Below are 21,434 nucleotides of genomic sequence, written 5' to 3'. Positions count from 1 at the left end.
GGACGTGGTGGGATTTTTACCGTGCATGAAGAAGCTACTGGCAGTCCACTAAATGGATGGAGGAATCGCATTGTTATGCACATCAGTTACTATGAACTGTGAGGATACAGACTTTTTACAGTTCCAATCAGTGTTTGTTCAATTTAAAGGTGCTGTTCTGCACGTCTTTCAACATGTCTTCATTGTTTATCTCAAAAGATGAAAATTCAGTTATTTTTATGGAATAGTTGAGCTGTACAGCAAATGAGTGTGTTTAACTTCTACAATAAAGACAAAGGAACTTCATTTAATTCATTTAATGTCAATAAGGCAGTAACTTCAGGTCAAATGAAAGTCCGCATTCATGGAAAATCTGTGAAAGTTGAGCAATCTTCAGGAAATCCCCCGTCCATGGGGTCAAATGTGCTGGTTGAGATATTTCATAAATAATGTTTTTTCCTTTTTAATTGTCTTTCATGAATTCGTCGTTATTGTTTATTTTCTTAATCCTTTTTTTAAAGAACCCTGTAATATTGTGGAAAGTGATAATAATAAGAGATATAGCGAGGTCCCAAACTATGATGGATGTTATTGAATGTGTGTAATCATTGCCAGTCATTGGCAGTATTTATTTCTGGGAAGAACTGATCAGTGAAATCACATGTTGAATTTTCCCTTTCCCTGGGAATTTCCCAGCTGGAACCCAGAGCACATCAGCAAATAGAATTGCACAGATATTCCCATAATCAGGTACAATGAAAGATGAAGCAAGAGTGGCTCAGAGTGAGTATAAATACCAGCAGCTTCTGCTCACTGCAGCATCTGACAGGAGAACTCCAAAGAACTGAGACCAGCGATCACCATCAGGAGAACTCCACTGGCTTCAGGATGAAGACATTCAGGGTTGCAGTTGCAGTGGCAGTCGTGCTCACAGTTATTTGTGTTCAGCAAACCTCTTCTGTCCAACTCACAGAGGTAGGAACTTGATCTGAGCGCAGTTCTGAATAATAACTGAATGTCTAAAAAGTGTAATGTGTTTGATATAATAAACATTTAATTGATAGGAACAAGAGCTGGAGGAGCCAGTCAGCAGTGAGGTTCAAGCTGCAGCTGAGGAGACGGCAGTGGATTCATGGAAGGTGAGGAACTTAAATAAATGAGTCTGACCCCATAACCCGACCTGATTCAACCCCATGTCAGTCTGTACCCTGATATTTCCCGCAGTGAAGTGATATGAGTAATTTTCATCCATAAGATGATCCTGATAATATCTGTTCACACAGACGCTGCACAACGTGAGGCAGAAACGTGGAACCGACTGTCGTTTCTGTTGTAACTGCTGCGGAATGAGTGCCTGTGGACTTTGCTGTAGATTCTAAGGATTCCTGTTGCAAAAAATATTGACTATCTCCTGTGATTACTTCCACTGTGAAGTGAAATTTAACTGAAATAAATGTGAGCAGCCCAACATCAAAGTTTGTGTTTTATTTTACCTAAAACTTTTACCTAAAACTTTTTTTCACATTCCATGATATTTTATGCACGTCGTCATTCCTAAATAATGAATCCATCAATGAGGAGGTGTTTTTAGTGTTTTAGTGAGAAAGGTTTGAGCACTTGTAAAAGCAAAAGTTGCAGCTGTGTATCATGAGTTGTGTACTTTTTTTCACTTCACAAGTATAACACTAAACTTACACATTCATAAATCCTGAATACAGGTGTACAAATCCGATTTCACAAGACACAGATTACAAAACTTACATGTTCACTTGTTTCTACTATTATTTCAGTAAATTTGGTGAAAAACAGATTTGTTCTCTTGTATCAATGTGAAGTTATTTCCGAAGAGTCACAGATTATTTTTCCTTCAGTTATAAGTCACACATTGCAGAGCTGCTTTGACATATTTGTTGATCAACCATCTGTACATTCAGTCAATGAGAAAAAGGCGGTGCTTCACTGGGATCCACAGACTCCACAGCCAAGCAGAGGAGAAGAGCTTTGGTCACTGACCAAAAAAGACAGCAGATATTCCCTCTACTTTTGTTGGAAAAGGCCATATTTAAAGATAGCCTGTGGCTTAAGCTTAATTTGACAACATTCCTGGTGAGAAATGCAGAATTTATTTTAATATTATCCACTCAGTTGATGTATACGAGCCGTCGATTCTTCATTTTGACTTACATTTCACAATGTTGATCTGGTGGTTGCTACAGACGCAACAAACAGGAAGGAAGTTGATGCATCAAGGACTTCAACAACTCTCCTCTGATTGGCTGTGGAGTCTGTCAGTCCCAGTCAAATATCAGAGCAGCTCCGTGATGTGTTACTTGCGGTTGAAGGATAAAGAATCAGGGTTCCAGTAAAAGCAAAGTTGTCATTTAAGAATTTGCCCTCCATGTTTAACAACGTTATTTTATTTCATTTTGCCCTGTTGAGCCTCAGGCATCTCTCTGAAATCCACACCTGACACAATGCTGGGTCCAAGGAGGGAAAATTAAAATCATTGGAAAGGACTTTGGTCAAGGGAGTAAGATTATGCCAGTCTGGAAGTTTGAATTTTGGACCGTTTTACCTGGATATCATGTTTAATTGGCCGGAGCGCACGGGACGACACGGCGCATCCAGGGAGTGTCCAGGCCTCTGATCCACGCCGGAGCGCGCGGGGCTGCACGGCGCTCCCAGGCCAGTTGGACCCGCAACAAAGCAACTAACATCGGCCTCCGATCCACGCCGGAGCGCACGGGACTACACGGCGCATCCAGGGAGTGTCCAGGCCTCTGATCCACGCCGCAGCGCACGGGGTTACAATCATTCGAAATTATTAAAAAAAATGATTAAGTATGGCATCCGAGGAGTAGCTCACCATTGGCTCTCAAATTACTTGGAAAACAGAAAGTAATATGTACATATTAATGACACTAAATCTGAATTACGGAAAATTAAATGTGGAGTGCCCCAAGGTTCAATACTTGGGCCAAAATTATTCATTTTGTACATGAATGATTTTGCTAAAGTGTCCAACCTTGGGAAAATTCTATTTGCAGATGATACCACATTATTTTATTCAGGTAAAAGCATACAAGAAGTCACAAAAGTGGTGAATGAAGAATTGAAAGTAATAAAACACTGGTTTGATCTAAACGGATTGATTCTAAATCCCCAAAAAACAAATTTTATGTTGTTTAATAATAAAAAGGAAAAAGTGAAAGTAAAACTTGAAATAGATGAAGTTGAAATTCATCGTGTAACAGAAACAAAATTCTTCGGAGTGATGATTGATGACGATCTAAAGTGGAAATCTCACATAAATTACACCAAAGGGAAAATTGGGAAAGCCATTTCTGTGTTACACAGAGTTAAGTTTTTTTTGAACAGTTGTGCTTTATTAACATTGTATAACACATTGATTTTACCGTATCTCACTTATTGTGTTGAAGCATGGGGCACGACATGTAAAACCTATTTACAGACAATTGTCATTTTACAAAAAAGGGCTTTAAGGATAATTACAAACAGTCATTACCGAGAACCATCTAATCCATTGTTTATCAAACTGAAAGTATTGAAATTCCACGACATTGTTGATTTAAGTATCCTAAAGATAATGTACAAGGCCAAGTGGAAATTATTGCCTGCTAATCTTCAAATTATATTTGAAAATAGAACTAGTATATACAATCTTAAAGGAATAGACGTGTTCAAAAAACCCAGATTTAGAACCAAAATCAAAGAAAGAAGCATTGCGGTTAAAGGAGTGAATTTATGGAATGCTCTGAAACAGGAAATCAAAGAGTGTAAAACAATTATGACATTTAAGAAACATATAAAAAAATCCACGTTGGATAAGTATGAAAATGAAAACTAAGTTGTTACTGTGAAAAAATTTGATTGAGTGAAATTGAGTTTTTGAGTATTGTTAATTTGTATCAGTTTAAATAATTTGTATGTAAAGGGGCAGATATAATAAGATTGTTCTTCTTTCTGCTCCTTTTCTTTCGTTTGTTTTGTGTCCAAACTGACATTGTTGTATTCTTCTTATCATTTTTTTTGTTTTTGTGTTGTTGTTTTAAACGAAAGAAACAAATTAAAAAAAAAAAAAAAAAAAAAAAAATTACTCCTGCTCAGAGATATTGACCTTTCAACTATGACTTTGGAGCCTCTTTTAAAGATTCTATTTGTCAATGAGATATGCTACAATCATGGAACCAAAGGTGAAACAAAGCTCTTGAACTCTACTGTCCTGTAAGCTGTGGCTTCACATTATCACCAGCAGGGGTGTCATGTGGTAAAATCTAAATTCCATCTCTGTATATCATTTTCATTTGGAAACTCAATCGAAATGAGTGTTTTCCTCATCAGTTAAAACCCTTAAATATACTTAAATCTGTCTTAAATTTCTCTCTTCAATTTAGGAAAAAACAGTATTTTGAAAAAAGAACTAAAGCTCCCAACAGAGTCACAATGCAACGAGACTGAAGACGCCATGATGTGTTCTTCTATTTGGGTTTCAAATCTAGGGTTTGGATTACAAATGAATGACCTCAAATAAACAGAGTGAACATCTGGAAATGTGCTGTAGATAAAGTAAAATGTGTGCCGTATGAACAGTTAAAGTTAGGGTAGACGATGTTGTCCAAAAGCACTTTTAGTCATACTGAGTGAAATGCTCCTTGCCCTCTGGGAGAAGTCAATACATTATGTGGACAGAAAAGGATGGGGAAAAAATCTGACAACAGTAGTGGCCAAAGGGCAGTAAAAACTCCGACCAATCGGAAGGCGCGGACGGCTCTTCAGGAACCAATCAAATCCCTTCGCCGTTCTACCAGCCCCCTGCGCGTACATTTCAATGGCGTGCACTGGCCCTGGTTCAGTGCGCACGCGCGTTGCCAAGGTGCTCTCGGCGCTCGCGGCTCGCGTGAAAAATAGAACGAAGTGGAGCTGGCGCGCTGCGCTCCTATGTGCTTTGTGTGCGGGCAGTCAGAAAGGTTAATAACATTGGAGGCGATCACAAACTCTGTGCGAGTGGCGCTCCCGCGCGCGCGGCGCTTCAGCGTCCTGTGCGTTCGCTGCCAACGGGAGCTCCTCCAATGGGGTGGGAGCTGGGCGGAGCCTTGGGGAGATGCTACATTCGTGCTACATGCTAGTTTTCCAAGATCGTCGACCCTAGCTTTAATAAGTACATGGTGTGGTAATTATTTTGTGTTATTACACCAGACATGTTGTTGCAATTGTAACCAAGCTAGCATGAGCATGCAGCCTCAAATATTTTGGATTTTACATTTTTGACAAGAAATGAGTTGCAGATAAAGACTGTCAAGGTGACGATGAACCCAAGGAGTCAGGACAGGGGCAACATGAGAGAAACGCAGCGGGAAAAATAGAAGCCGTGAAACACAACACAAGACATAATATACAGCTAAACACAATAACAGTTTTGAAAAGTCAAATTTCTTTGTTACACCACAGCATGTTAAGAAAAAAGCTTCAATTGTCTGTAAGACTTGTAACAGGAACTGATGGTCATGAATATTGTCTGTGGATCATAACTTTGCTTAATGTTCTCTTTCTCTCATTAAATGTTCAGAGTCATAACAGTTTAAAACCTTGAAATTTCAATTTGAAAATAAATGTAAGTCCATCAAAAAAAAAAACACTTTGATTTTGTCCTAAATAACAGCAGGACAGGAAAAAAAAAACTTGTGTTTCAGGTGGAAAAAAGCAGAAATTGTGAAATGAACACAGTTGGGGGGTGGGGGGTGGGGGTGGGGGGTTGCAAGCCTTTGGAGAAATTGTGGAGTTTCATCCTCACTGTCCCGAGATGGACTGGTAACCTGTCCAGAATGCATCCTGCTTCAGCTGGGAGTCTCTCCAGCATCCCACTGCTCTCATGTGGATAAAGCATCTTCAAAAATACAGGAGTGGGTGGTTGTATTGATCGTGATTGTAAATAATCCATATTTGGAAGTACTGTTCACTAGAAAGCAAATACATATTTCATTCAAGAGCCCTAAATTTCAACATCAAAATAATACCTCATTTTGAGTTGATGTTTGAAAGCTGTGATGAACATATGAACCCCCTTTCCTTGGGATTTTCCCACCTGTTGGAAATCATAGCAGTGATTGGAAAAAGACTGTTACAAGGAACAAGGACAACGCAGCAGCCTTACAAAACATGAATGAATGAATGAATGAATGAATGAATGAATTTATTTCGAACATGCAAAAGAAAACGAAAAATAGGTCGTCACCAGAAACAAACACATGCATATTAAAATTAAAAGAAAACGAAGACTTCAGCAACAACCTGCATGTGTTACCGATCTACATGTTCGAAAAGGAGTAGGAAGAAGTTAAACTTATTAAATCCTACCCCTTTTATCCACACCTCCTACAGTGATTACATTTACATATTTATACTTTTCATACACAGTCGCAGCATAACATTTCCCCTATATAATACTTAATTTCTGTATATAATCTGCCTCTACTTAATCATTTTGAAGTGTTTTTCACATATATTTTATTTTAACATACAAACATACATCAGGAATTATACTTATGCATATACATATATATATATACACATACATACACATACACACACACACACACACACACACACACACACACACACACATATATATATATATATATATATACATACATACATACATACATACATACAAACATAAACATATATACATACACACATACATACATATACATACATACCCAATCAAACAATCAAACACAATCAAACAAGGAATCAGGACAGAATTCAATGTGAGAAAAATGCAAAGGAAAAAATAAAAGCCATGAAGCACAAAACAAGACATAATATACAGCAAAACACCATCAGATTTTTTTAAGTTCAAAATACTTGCTTTATTGCCTGAGAGCATGTTACAGAACAAAGCTTCAATTGTCTGTAATACTTGTCACAGCACATGATGGCATTGAATATTGTCTGTGGATCATAACTTTGCTTAATGTTCTCTCTGATATCAAATGTTCACAATTATCAGAACAGTTTAAAACCTTGAAACTTAAATTTGAGAATAAATGTAAGTCCATCAAAAACTTTCAGTTTGTCCTCAATGATAAGCCTGTGGAGATACTGTGGAGTTTCATCCTCACTGTCCTGAGATGGACTGGTCGCCTGTCCAGGATGCATCCTGCTTCAGCTGGGAGTCTGTCCAGCATCCCACTGCTCTCATGTGGCTAAAGCATCATCAATATCGCGTTTACAAATAATCGTGGTAGAGTTCTACATTTCTTCACTAAAATAATAACCTCATTTTATGTTAAAGATAGAAAACTAATGAAAATGTGAAAGGCCCCTTTCCTTGGGAATGTCCCACCTGTTGGAACTCATAGCAGTGATTGGAAAAAGGACTGTTGCAAGGGTCTTCCCATCAGCAGGTCCAGTAACAGATGAAGCAAGAGTAGCTCAGAGTGAGTATAAATACCAGCAGCTTCTGCTCACTGCAGCGTCTGACAGGAGAACTCCAAAGAACTGAGAACAGCGATCACCATCAGGAGAACTCCACTGGCTTCAGGATGAAGACATTCAGGGCTCTAATTTGACGGCGCAACTTGGCGATGATCAGCGGCGGAGGCAGCGCATTCCTATTTTCGACAGGCGCAGAAGAGGGTGTCTGGCAGGTCCGCTGCACTTGCGCCGAGATGGGCGTGGCGGCGCACCAGGGGGAGGGGTCGACAGAATCAGCTGGGCGCAGTGATAGTTTCGTGCAGAAGGTGTGAGCAGGCTGGGGAGGAGGATCTGATGACACTGACAGCTTGTCAGTGTCATGAAAGATACACACAATCACTCATGAACCACATAATTGTTTTTATTATCTTCTTTAGCACTAGAACATCCAAGACAATCTGACAGACCATTTGGGTTTTTAGAATTCAAATAAATCTGTTAAAAATAATTCCCCTGTCCTCTAATTCTTTGACTTTTCCTAAATATGTGTCTTGTATGTTTTTCTGAAGCAAATAAGGTCCTAACAATAACACAGATAATATTACAAAGCATTTATACCTCCAAAGGCCAACAGTGGTCTGTGAGACTTATTATTTATTTATTTATTTATTTATTATTATTATTATTATTATTATTATTATTAGACTGATTAAAATGATGCACTTCACGGGGCTTTTTTTTCTTCTGTGATTGATTTGTTTTGGTTCATGCGCGCATCTGAACAGGGGGCTAGCTCTGACAGCAGACAATCAGACAGATGACCAAAAATATCAAGCAAATCCCAAAAGAAAGATAGTAAAAACAGGCATAAATAAGAGATATAAGGTGGAAGAAGCTTTAGCAATGATACAGGAGGTCAGTGAGGGGGAATCGGATGGCGGAGACGTGTCGGACATCAGCGATCTTGACTGGAGTGAAGAGGAGGAATGTTCTGAATCAGAGTCAGAACAGTCGCGGGACAAACAGCGAAACAAATATAATGCTGCTGCCCCAAAAATACCCGACCGACCTCCAGCTGCTGTACAGTCCAGCGTAGAACCTGCAGTGGCGCATGGAAGCGCTCACGCGTCACCTCCAGGTAGAGAATTACTGTAGGCTGCTGTCAGTTTACAACTAAATAATAATAACATAAAATGGTGTAAAATTATTATTATTATTATTATTATTATTTAAACTAATGTAATAAATCTGAGCACAACAGTGAACACGGTATTGACAGCAGGGGCACTGCAGCGTCTCCAGATGTGCCAGTTACAGATTCAGGTAAAATATTATATCCTCCATTAAAGTACAGCAAACCATGTATTTTTCGTTTCCAAAAATTAATTTTAGAACGAACATATTTTCTGAATAAATACCTTTGTCCTGTTGAGCCTGCAGTCCCAGAATAAAATGAGCAGGGTGAGGACGGGTCGGTGTGGGAAGGTGTCCGTCCTGGTGCGCAACCGGGGAGACTTATTTTACTAATTTTAATATGTTCTTGATTATTATTGACAGTTAATAATACAACTATTTTGTGTGTGTTGGCGTGTGTGTGCGTGTGTATCAGGGAAACGAGTGCGCGGAGTGTGAATGAGAGGTACGCTGCGCAAATGCGCACTGTAAAAAGTTCAATACATTTTAAAACCTGATTTTAGGCATTAATAAAGCAGATATGAGGCAGACGTTTTGCTGATCCACTTGATTTAATATTTTGTTTCTTTACCTTAATTTCTAATGCATTAGATTACAGAAAAGCAACCTGTTGGTGTGCTCCTGCTCAAAAACACTGCATATGACAGTCTGGCTGACCATAGCGGCCTTTGGAGGGGGGTAAGAATGCTGGCAACACGTGAAGCAGAGCGGAGGACGGAGCAGATAGCAGATGTCGCCACCATTCTCTCATAAATGATTATCCTTCGTCTGGGATGGCCGGAATGCCATGTGTGTGATAGGAATTACAGGGAATCATTTCAGAGGACATCGATCTGATGACAACTGAACCAGCAGTCCTAAGTAGACTCACCCAGCTCCGCTGTGCAGCTGCGCTGAGTGATTGGCACCTGTAATTCTTTGTGCTTTCCCAAATGTATCTTTAAGAGTTATGATGCACACAAATAAAAACAGATTTTCCCTTTCCCTACAAAGTCTGTATGTAGCCGCTAAATGCAGGGTGTCTGCATTTTTATTTCATTTGTCTGGCTCCCCAAGCTCTACAAGAGATTATTTATTTCAAAATGCAGTCATATACATTGTTGCTTCACTATGGTTTAGTATTGAGGCCAGGAAATAAAATGTATTTCATCATGTTAATGTAGCAGTGTCCTTCTTTGAAAAAAAGGAGAGGTGTTCATTTGATTGGTCAAATTGCGCTCAGCTGGGTTAAACCCACTTTCTCTCCTCTCTCTTGCGCCACCTGCGCCGGTGGGCGGGATGGAGGCGTGACTGCGCCTGGTTCACGAAATTGGGACAATTTTCTGGACACGCCCCGTTGACTTTATCCGCCGACGGCGCACTCTGCCCTCCGCTGACAGCGGGCGGATTCGGCGCAGTCTGCGAAGTTAGAGCCCTCAGGGTTGCAGTTGCAGTGGCAGTCCTGCTCACAGTTATTTGTGTTCAGCAAACTTCTTCTGTCCAACTCACAGAGGTAGGAACTTGAACTGAGCGCAGTTCTGAATAATAACGGAATGTCTAAAAAGTGAAATGTGCTTGATACAATAAACATTTGAAAAACATTTGATTGTGTGTGTGTGTGTGTGTGTGTGTGTGTGTGTGCGTGTTTGCTAGCGTGTGTGAGTGTGTCAGAATGTGGGTGTGTTTGGTTGTGTGTGAGAGTGTGTGTGTGTGTGTGTGTGTTCTCGTATTTCTATCCTTGTTGGGGCCAAATGTCCCCACAAGGATAGCAAAACGTGGAACGACGTGCCTTGTGGGGACCTTTTTCCGGTCCTAAGTAGGAGAAACAGTGTTTTCTTGACCATGTTGTTGTTACTGAAAAAAGTAAAAGTGCAAAAACATTTCTTTAGGGTTAGGCTTTGTTGTGGTGTGGGTTAGGGTTAGGGTAAGGGTCAGGGTTAGGGGCTAGACATGAATGGGAGTCAATGGAAGGTCCCCACAAGGATAGAAATACGAGACTGTGTGTGTGTGTGTGTGTGTGTGTGTGTGTGTGTGTGTGTGTGTGTGTGCGCATGCATGTGTGTGTGTCAGCGTGAGTGAGTGGGTGTAAGTGTTGGGTTGGGGTGGGGGGAGTGAGGTGGGAAAGGACAGGGTGGGAGGGCTGGGTCGGGGGGTGGACGGGGGGGGCGGGGTGTGGCGGGGTGTGATGCCCTGGATCTCGGGGTGCGTGGCCGGAGCGCTGGGGGGGGGGTACTGGCCTGGGGTGGGTAGCCGCCCATGTGGGCTGGTTCTCCCGGGTGGGTGATGGCCCTCCGCCTGTGTGGGGGGTCGGCTCTTGGGCCTTGGGCTCTCGGCTCTGTCCGCCCCGGGCGTCCGGGGCCCGGGGTGGACTGGCTCCTGCCGGTCGTGGCTCCGCGGGGCCCGGGCCCCGGGACCGCCGGGGTCCCCGGCCGGGGCTTCCCTCTGCCCCATTTCTGAACCTGAGCGTGGGCGTCTTCCTGGGGGGGCGGCTTGGATACGGGCTCTGTGATGACCGCCGGCTGTCTGGGCTCTGAGGGCCTCTCTGGCCTGCTTCTGGCCTTCTCAGTGGTCAGAGGTCATATATGCATGATCACTATCACCACATCACCTGACCTTTTTTCAGTGATGTGCATCAGCATTCTACCCGTCAAACAGTTGAGGGACGTTTTCTGTTACCTGTCTGTCGATCCAGTCATATTCAAAGATCCGTGCACTATAGGGCAATGGTGGCCTGGAATCGTTTGCCGCAGTTTTTGATTTCACAGATGCACACAACTTATTTTTGTAAACAAATGAGACTATTTTTATTCACTCAGGAATAACATGGAACTGGTCATTTATGATTGTTTAATGGTGAGCTATTTCGTCTGTTTTGATATTGTTTTGTTTTTGTTAATGTCGTCTTTGTTGATAGTTATGTTATTGTATTGTCTGTATGAATGTTGTCTGTACATCCTGTTGTTGACGCGTTGCTAAGTGTTGGTGCAGAAATATTTCTGATGAAGTTTAGACCCCAGGAAGAATAGCAACTGTTTTAACAGTAGCTAATGGGGATCTCAATAAAACAAACAAACAAACCATCATATTTGCACGATCACGCTGATCTTTAATCACTCTTCACATACTCGGTTACCTTGTCTTCTTGTGGTGGTTAGAATAATGGTGATCTGCAGTAGCCCTCTCTTGATGCACGCCCTGAGTTTACTACTAGTTACTAGTCTGTTCACTACTATGGTTCATCAGGGGGAAAAAGAAAAAAAAATTATATAAATGTATGGTTCTGTCAGTTTTTGTGTTGGTTGTCGGCTCTGTTTTGGTGTTGTCTAGATTGGGGTTTGGGATGGTTCTTGGTTGCGTGTGGTGCGTTGACAACACTGTTTTGCATTTGTTGTGAATTTGTACATAAGTTGTGCCCCCCCCCCCCCCCCCGGTTCTCCCTCTCTTTATCTCTCTCTCTTTTCTGTCTCTCGCTCTCTGAGCATTTCCGTCCCGGTCCTGTCCGGCAGCCATGCCGGACGCCAGCTTTAAATAAAGGCAGCAGCAGGAGGAGATTCGTTCTCGTCCTGCTGCTAACATTAAAATCTGTTCAGATAGTAAAAGGCAACAATCATACAATATTGCACGCCCCAGCTGCTGAACAAGACAAGGGAGAAAAAAAAAGAAAAAAAAAAAAAAAAAAGAAAAACATTTGATTGACAGGAGGAAGAGCTGGAGGAGTCAGTCAGCAGTGAGGTTCAAGCGACAGCTGAGGAGACGGCAGTGGACTCATGGAACGTGAGGAGAAATAAGTGTGGCCAATAATTCCACCTGATTTCACCACGTGTGAGTAATTTTCATCCATAAGAAGATCCAGATCCTGCTAATATCTCTCATCTTTTCCACAGACGCGACAATGTGAGGCAGAAACGTGGAATCACGTGTCGTGTTTGCTGTAACTCCTGCAAGCTGTAAATGTTGAGTAATGCTTCTCCAACATTCACTAAATATTTACAGTGACTGGTTAAATTTCACTGCATTTTATACCAGATGGAGAGCTCAAACAGTATGCACAGACACACACACACACACACACACACACACACACACACACACACACACACACACACCTCACCTATCAACCATCCCCCCTCCCTCTTCTGCTGATGGACAGTGGTGGGTCGACTGGTCCACCTGAGAGCTGCGATGGGACTGGACTGCCGAACTGAAGCAACTGTCTCGTGTCAGTACTTCATATGTCTGCAGGTCTGTTTTCTTGGTTCCTTAATCCTAATTGAGGATTCTGAAATGATGTACCTTTTATTGATTTCCCCTCTGCTCACCCCGCCCACCACACCCCCACCATGCTGCTTTCCCCCAAGATGGGCACCTCTAAAAATGGCTGCCGACTCAAAGAATTTCACAAAGAATTTGCAACTACTGTACTGTATACCTGAATCTGAATCTTTTTTAAGTAGCATGTTCATTTTTAACAATGTGGGTCTGCTGCAACTCCTGGAACACTTTTAGGATTATGTTTTCTTGTAACTTCAGGCTTTTAAATGTATTTTAACATATTCATTGTACTGAGTCCTTGGGTGACCTTGAAAGTACTAAAATATGAAATGAATTACTATAATAACATGTACTTTGATTTTATTGTGTAATTGAGAATAGATAAGGTGTTCTTTATCATCTTGCAAATGAGAAGCGACACACGATTCAACCGCAAACCGAGATAGCACGAAAAAGACATCAAGGTCAAGAAGACAGAAGCATACAGATATGTACACAATATACACAGACTGTATTTGCATAATATAAAATAAAAAAAATAAAAAGTTTTCCCAAAAAGTCCAAAAGTCTTGAATAAACATCAAAATAACAAATAACTAAAAAACACAACTAAAACAGATGAAGCAGCAAACAAGACACAGGATAATCCCAGCACACACCACAGAAACCCAGAAGACAGCCACACACTCAGACCCAGCTAAAAGACATCAGGACAGACAGCAGAAATCAGAGACGGGGACAAGAAGTCAAGGAGCCTCAACCCAGAGACAGAATCTCAAAAGAAACTAAATGCTAACAATGATGAAACAGACACCAAACGATGGGAGTAAAGAAATCACAGTAAAAACCAAAATCATGAACAACAATACAACAACCTGACCAAACATGAAACAGGAAACCATGAAAGAATTATAGTTAAACACAAAACATGATGAAACATACAACAAAACAGTGATTTATTGAAGTATTTTTCCTTTTTGATACTCATATGAACTTTACCACTATCTCATCCTTTTACATGTCATTAGAAAGGTTTTAACTACTTTTAGTGTTTCAAACTGCAGATGATGGTTGTGAATATTGTTTGTCGGTGACGACGTTGTTTTTTGTCCCTGCTCTTGGTAATAATCACGATAGTGATCGTTGAGACCCTCCACACATAAAACATGTTGACAGAAGCTGTCTTTAATGACAGCAGGAGGAGAAGATGAAAGTGGCCGGATGGTTAATGTTTCATTTTGATTGGAAGATTGCCCTGTGTCAGAGAAACTGACCAGCAGTGGCACGTGTTGAGGAAATGTTTGAAAACTGTGATAAGCACATCCTATAGAAAGAAAGGCCAGTTTCCTTGTTGATTTCCCACCCTGAAAACAATACAGTGATTGGAATAGGGAGTGTTGAGAGGATCTTATGGTCAGCAGGCAACGTGATTGGTAAAGCGAGAGAGGCTCAGAGTGAGTATAAATACCAGCAGCTTCTGCTCACTGCAGCATCTGACAGGAGAACTCGAAACATCTGAGACCAGCGATCACCATCAGGAGAACTCCACTGGCTTCAGGATGAAGACATTCAGGGTTGCAGTTGCAGTGGCAGTGGTGCTCACATTTATTTGCATCCAGTTCACAGAGGTAAGCATTTGATGTCAGCTCATTTTAAAGTCACAACTTCATGTTTGAAAGCTACCATGTTGCTCTTACTATAAACATGTGATTGACAGGAGCGAACGCTGGAGGAGCCAGCCAGTAAAGAAGTGAACGCTGCAGCTGAGGAGACGTCAGAGGACCAGTTGAAGGTGAGAAATCAGTTTGACCAAACAGCTCAGCCTGATTTAACATGTCTTCACCCTATTAAAATAATGGCCTGAGTCATATTTTCCAATTTTTGGGAGAACACAAAAAGCTTCAGAAAGACTTTAATATGGTGGCGATGTCTGAATCTGTACCCTGATATTTCATGCATAGAAGTGATGTGAGTGACTTTCTGATGATCAGTTTTTATTTGTTCAGTTTTTTTTCTTTGAGTTTTTATTTGAAAATGGGATTCAAAGCTACAATGTGGTTCAGACTCTAAACATCTGATTAGCAGGAGCAGCAGCTGGAGGAGGAGCCGCTGGACAGTGAAGTCGATACTGTCTTTGGGGAGACACCATGGAAGGTGAGGGAGTTGGATACATCAAATCCTTTGATGGTGATTTAGCCATGTGTGAATCTGTACAACCATGTCTCCTATGTAGAAGTGATGTGAGTTACTTTCATCCATAAGATGGGCGCTGCTAATGTCTCTCATCTTCCCCACAGACTGTGTACGACAAGAGCCTGAATCGTCGCTTCAAGTGTCGTATTTGCTGTAACTGCTGCCTACCGGCTATTGTGGAATTTGCTGTAAATTCTGAGGATTCCTTTTCCACCAAACACTGGATTGCTACGGTGATTATTTAAAATATGTTGTGAATTTTAACAGTGTCAGCTGTATTCCCTGGTTTAAAATGTAAGGTTTGCTCATGCTGGATTTTATATAGTGAACAGTGATGTGATTCATCTGTACTTTAAAAAACCAGTCGGATATCATCAATAAATGTACAGTTTCAATTTTCAGTTCCTCCATTGTTATTATCTTTATTGTTTTTTTATGTTTCAGTAATCTTGAATGATTAGTGTATCGACTCTGAAATATCAGTCTGGTTTGCTTTTGAGGAAGTGGAGAATTAGCATGACCTGATTCAATAAAACATGTTGAATAAAACAAAACACCCTCTGTCTTCTTTATGAGATTCAACCGTCCAATGTGATCAAATGCAACTGCTTGGATTCAACACACAAACACAATGAAATGTTTTCAGCAGCGATTGTCAATATGGTCACCATTCACGAACCCAGACCAACACTCTCATGTAAAATCACTCATTTTCAACACTTGTTAGAATAGAACTTCAACAACAAAGCGGTGTGAGAAAATGAACACAACTCCCTGAACATGGGATCAATATAATAGAATTTTTACCAGCTGTAACTGTCTATAGGACATTTTTTCTATCATTGAATGAGTGTGTTTTCTATCGTCTTAATTTCATTGTTTTAATTCTTGGTTTATTTAAAAGTGATTTGAAGATATATTACCTTTATAAAATGTTAGTTGAATAGAGAGTATATTTTTTCTATGTAAAGTAAGTTTAAACTAGGGCTGTCATGATATTAAATTTTCTCTTCACGATTATCATGGGCAAAAAATATCACGATAACGAGGTTATCATGATATCAGCAAAAATTTAACTAATAATGCTACAAACATTCAGATTCATCTTTAATTTTATTTTTGTTTGTTTTCTCTCTTTTCCCAGATGAATTACATTCAGAATACCTGTCAAATGAGGTGTTGAAACAATATGAGAACAGTAACTGTACAACTGCAAACCAAAAGTGTAGTTACACTCAACTAATTAAAATCTGATGAACTGATTAACAGAGGATCCACAGCTGAGTTGTAATTTACGTCGGGTTGGTGGGTTATGAAAACCCTCGGGCCCTGTTGGGGTGAAATCCTGTACCACCGCCACACTGTCGAGAATTTTTGTTTGTTTGTTTAAATCCGAGGCGGAATGAGCGCAGCAGCTGCTTCTCTCCGGCCAGAGGCGCCGCTACTGGCTTGGGCCCTGCTGAAGGTGGCCCGGAGGAACGGCTGACATCGGTCAATTTCAATGACAAATTTAGGGCGCTACGCTCGACGTTGCAACGACAACGTGTCGAAAATCCCTCGTATGGGGCCCTTTTCCAATTACTCACCGGTTGGTTGCTTGAAGGGGGCTCCGACAGACGGCGGATATCAGCGACACAACTTGAAACCCCCCCTGGACACATTACAATGACGCGTCTGGAACCTACCTAATGGGGCGCCACTGTGTTGCTAAACACACTTTTTTCGGGTTAGGATAGAGCGTCTCGTTGTCGGCCACCGCCGACATGTTTAGTTCACTCGTGACGCTCGCTAACCGGGAGCCACGCTAGCTAGGAGCCGTGCCGCTATTGCTGCTCTGCTGTGTTTACATGTGAGAGGAGGGGGAGAGGCTGGGGTGCTGCAGGAGGGAGACGAAGCAGGGCGGAAGAACAGGAGCGGATTTTGAAAATACAGTTCAACACGTTTCAAGTGGCACTAGATTCTCTTTACGATATTATCATGTGCACATTTTGAACATGAGATTGAAATTTCATTTTTTAATACAACGATTATCGTCAATACCGGTATACCGCGACAGCCCCAGTTTAAACAATTTGATTTACTATAGTCCGAGTCACATGACCCGAGTCAGACGTCATATGCGCAGCGTCAGTGGCAGAGGCTGCATGGCGGAGAGCGCCGAGTTGGCTGCTCAGCCGAACACCAACTTGATCTGAAAGTAAGCATACACGGCTGCAAAACTGCAACATTCTGCACGGTCCAGGAGGCACACACGGTAACTTGCACTTTATGCTTTCATATGTTGTTGTGTGTGTGTTTTTAAAATGGTTTCCTGTCATTTCACCATTGTTTGTAGCTTTAAATGCCGGATGTTGTGAGAGACTTGATGAAATCGATGTTTTGTAAATATGTTTTGTTTTATTTTTTTTGCAGTTTTCACGGTGTCTATGGCGAGGAAGAGAGATCGAATAAACTTGCAAAAGACATCAGTATGAAGCGTCGCCATTGCTTTGGACCGGTGTAGCGACACCAGCTAATAACTCATTGACAGCCTATAAACTACATAAAGGAGTCAGAAAAGCACCAGGAATTCATTTGTTGTGCACATCAGTCACAATGGTCTTATCATGGGCAGTGATCACATAAACACAAACTGACCTCACCAACTGGGTGATTGTCTGAGGATCATTTTCAGAGAGAGGGAGAGAGGGAGAGAGAGAGAGGGAGAGAGAGAGAGAGAGAGAGAGAGAGAGAGAGAGAGAGAGAGAGAGAGAGAACAGGAGGGAAAGAGTTCACAGACCGTTGTAGTGAAACATGTGGAGTGAAAAAGGAGAGAAGAGAAGCTCCGTGTCGGTCCTCCAGCAGTCTTAACCTAAAGCAGCTTCAGTAAGAAAACAGTCCAGGGAGGCCTGAACCAGCTGTAACTTTAAGTTTTACTAAATAGAAAGGCCTTAAGCCGAGAAAGTGTCGTCCTCCCTCACTCAAACTGGGAGCTGGGTCCACATGACAGGAGCCTGGTAGCTGACAGCTCTGCCTCCTGTTCCACTTTCAGATAAAAATGGAACTTAAAGAATTGAAGTAATTACAGTAAGTTACTGATTATATTTTTTGACAAGTAACTTGTAATTGTAGCGGATTACAATTTAAAAGTAACCCTCCCAACCCTGGTTATACCAGAAGGAGAGCTCAAACAGTACACACACACACACACACACACACACACACACACACACACACACACACACACACACACACACACACACACACACACACACACACACAGAGTCTTGTATTTCTATCCTTGTGGGGACCGTTCATTGACTCCCATTCATGTCCAGCCCCTAACCCTGACCCTTACCCTAACCCTAACCCACACCACAACAAAGCCTAACCCTAAAGAAATGTTTTTGCACTTTTACTTTTTTCAGTAACAACAACATGGTCAAGAAAACGCTGCTTCTCCTCATTAGGACCGGAAAAAGGTCCCCACAAGGCACGTCGTTCCAGGTTTTCCTATCCTTGTGGGGACATTTGGCCCCGACAAGGATAGAAATACAAGAACACACACACACACACACACACACACACACACACACACACACACACACACACACACACACACACACACACACACACACCTCACCTATCAACCACCTCCCCTTCCTCTTCTGCTGATGGACAGTGGTGGGTCGACTGGTCCACCTGAGAGCTGCTTTCTGACAGGACGGCTGAACTGAAGAAATGGTCTCGTGTCATTACTTTATGTGTCTGCGGGTTTGTTTTTTTTTTTTTTTTTGTTGTTTCCTCAATTGTAATTGAGAATTCTGAAATAACGTACCTTTTTTTGATTTCCCCTCTGCTTGCTTTAAGATTTTAAATGTATTTTAACATGTTCATTGTACAGAGACCCTGGATGTCCTGAAAAGCACTGATATATAAAATTCATTATTGTAATTACATGGACTTTTACTTTTATTGTCCAATTGAGATTAGATAAGGTGTTCTTCATCAGCCCCACAGACGGGAAGCTACACAAGATTCAAAAGGAAACAAAGGTAACACGGAAAAACTATCAAGGTCAAGAGAAAAGAAACATAAAGACATGTACACAATATACATAGACTATATTTGCAGAACATGCATAAAAAAAACTAAAAGATTTGCAATAACATCCAAAAGTCTTGAAGAAACATAAAAATGAAGACAAAAAAAAAACACAACAAAAACAGATGAAGCAGCAAACAAGACACAGGATAATCCCAGCAGACACCACAGAAACCCAGAAGACAGCCACACACTCAGACCCAGCTAAAAGACATCAGGACAGACAGCAGAAATCAGAGACGGGGACGAGAAGTCAAGGAGCCTCAACCCAGAGACAGAATCTCAAAAGAAACTAAATGCTAACAATGATGAAACAGACACCAAACAATGGGAGTAAAGAAATCACAGTAAGAACCAAAATCATGAACAACAATACAACAACCTGACAAAACATGAAACAGGAAACCATGAAAGAATTATAGTTAAACACAAAACATGATGAAACATACAACAAAACAGTGATTTATTGAAGTATTTTTCCTTTTTGATACTCATATGAACTTTACCACTATCTCATCCTTTTACATGTCATTAGAAAGGTTTTAACTACTTTTAGTGTTTCAAACTGCAGATGATGGTTGTGAATATTGTTTGTCGGTGACGACGTTGTTTTTTGTCCCTGCTCATGGTAATAATCACGATAGTGATCGTTGAGACCCTCCACACATAAAACATGTTGACACAAGCTGTCTTTAATGACAGCAGGAGGAGAAGATGAAAGTGGCTGGATGGTTAATGTTTCATTTTGATTGGAAGATTGCCCTGTGTCAGAGAAACTGACCAGCAGTGGCACGTGTTGAGGAAATGTTTGAAAACTATGATAAGCACATCCTATAGAAAGAAAGGCCAGTTTCCTTGTTGATTTCCCACCCTGAAAACAATGCAGTGATTGGAATAGGGAGTGTTGAGAGGATCTTATGGTCAGCAGGCAACGTGACTGGTAAAGCGAGAGTGGCTCAGAGTGAGTATAAATACCAGCAGCTTCTGCTCACTGCAGCATCTGACAGGAGAACTCCAAAGAACTGAGACCAGCGATCACCATCAGGAGAACTCCACTGGCTTCAGGATGAAGACATTCAGGGTTGCAGTTGCAGTGGCAGTGGTGCTCACATTTATTTGCATCCAGTTCACAGAGGTAAGCATTTGATGTCAGCTCATTTTAAAGTCACAACTTCATGTTTGAAAGCTACCATGTTGCTCTTACTATAAACATGTGATTGACAGGAGAAAACGCTGGAGGAGCCAGCCAGTAAAGAAGTGAACGCTGCAGCTGAGGAGACGTCAGAGGACCAGTTGAAGGTGAGAAATCAGTTTGACCAAACAGCTCAGCCTGACTTAACATGTCTTCACCCTATTAAAATAATGGCCTGAGTCATATTTTCCAATTTTTGGGAAAACACAAAAAGCTTCAGAAAGACTTTAATATGGTGGCGATGTCTGAATCTGTACCCTGATATTTCATGCATAGAAGTGATGTGAGTGACTTTCTGATGATCAGTTTTTATTTGTTCAGTTTTTTTTCTTTGAGTTTTTATTTGAAAATGGGATTCAAAGCTACAATGTGGTTCAGACTCTAAACATCTGATTAGCAGGAGCAGCAGCTGGAGGAGGAGCCGCTGGACAGTGAAGTCGATACTGTCTTTGGGGAGACACCATGGAAGGTGAGGGAGTTGGATACATCAAATCCTTTGATGGTGATTTAGCCATGTGTGAATCTGTACAACCATGTCTCCTATGTAGAAGTGATGTGAGTTACTTTCATCCATAAGATGGGCGCTGCTAATGTCTCTCATCTTCCCCACAGACTGTGTACGACAAGAGCCTGAATCGTCGCTTCAAGTGTCGTATTTGCTGTAACTGCTGCCTACCGGGCTATTGTGGAATTTGCTGTAAATTCTGAGGATTCCTTTTCCACCAAACACTGGATTGCTACGGTGATTATTTAAAATATGTTGTGAATTTTAACAGTGTCAGCTGTATTCCCTGGTTTTAAAATGTAAGGTTTGCTCATGCTGGATTTTATATAGTGAACAGTGATGTGATTCATCTGTACTTTAAAAAACCAGTCGGATATCATCAATAAATGTACAGTTTCAATTTTCAGTTCCTCCATTGTTATTATCTTTATTGTTTTTTTATGTTTCAGTAATCTTGAATGATTAGTGTATCGACTCTGAAATATCAGTCTGGTTTGCTTTTGAGGAAGTGGAGAATTAGCATGACCTGATTCAATAAAACATGTTGAATAAAACAAAACACCCTCTGTCTTCTTTATGAGATTCAACCGTCCAATGTGA

At 41.2% G+C, this 21,434-nt stretch overlaps 1 protein-coding gene across 2 annotated transcripts in view; it reads left to right on the top strand.

Annotated features, from left to right (window-relative positions):
* The first annotated feature begins 805 nt into the window (after positions 1 to 805).
* LOC115396553 (hepcidin-like) overlaps positions 806 to 21,434 on the top strand; it is a 77,711-nt gene continuing 57,082 nt past the window's right edge. The window contains exons 1-3 of one of the 2 annotated variants that reach the window (XM_030102473.1): positions 813 to 954; positions 1,044 to 1,118; positions 1,263 to 1,391. In XM_030102473.1, coding sequence (XP_029958333.1) covers positions 868 to 954; positions 1,044 to 1,118; positions 1,263 to 1,358 — 258 coding nt within the window. In that variant the 5' untranslated portion in view covers positions 813 to 867 and the 3' untranslated portion in view covers positions 1,359 to 1,391. Of the gene's footprint in view, positions 955 to 1,043; positions 1,119 to 1,262; positions 1,392 to 21,434 lie in introns of those variants that run through there. The other variant, XM_030102472.1, reaches the window with a different exon arrangement.

This window comes from Salarias fasciatus, chromosome 11 (genome assembly GCF_902148845.1).
Source record: "Salarias fasciatus chromosome 11, fSalaFa1.1, whole genome shotgun sequence".
Classification (NCBI taxonomy): Eukaryota; Metazoa; Chordata; class Actinopteri; order Blenniiformes; family Blenniidae; genus Salarias; species Salarias fasciatus.
This window is presented reverse-complemented; position numbering and strand designations above follow the sequence as displayed.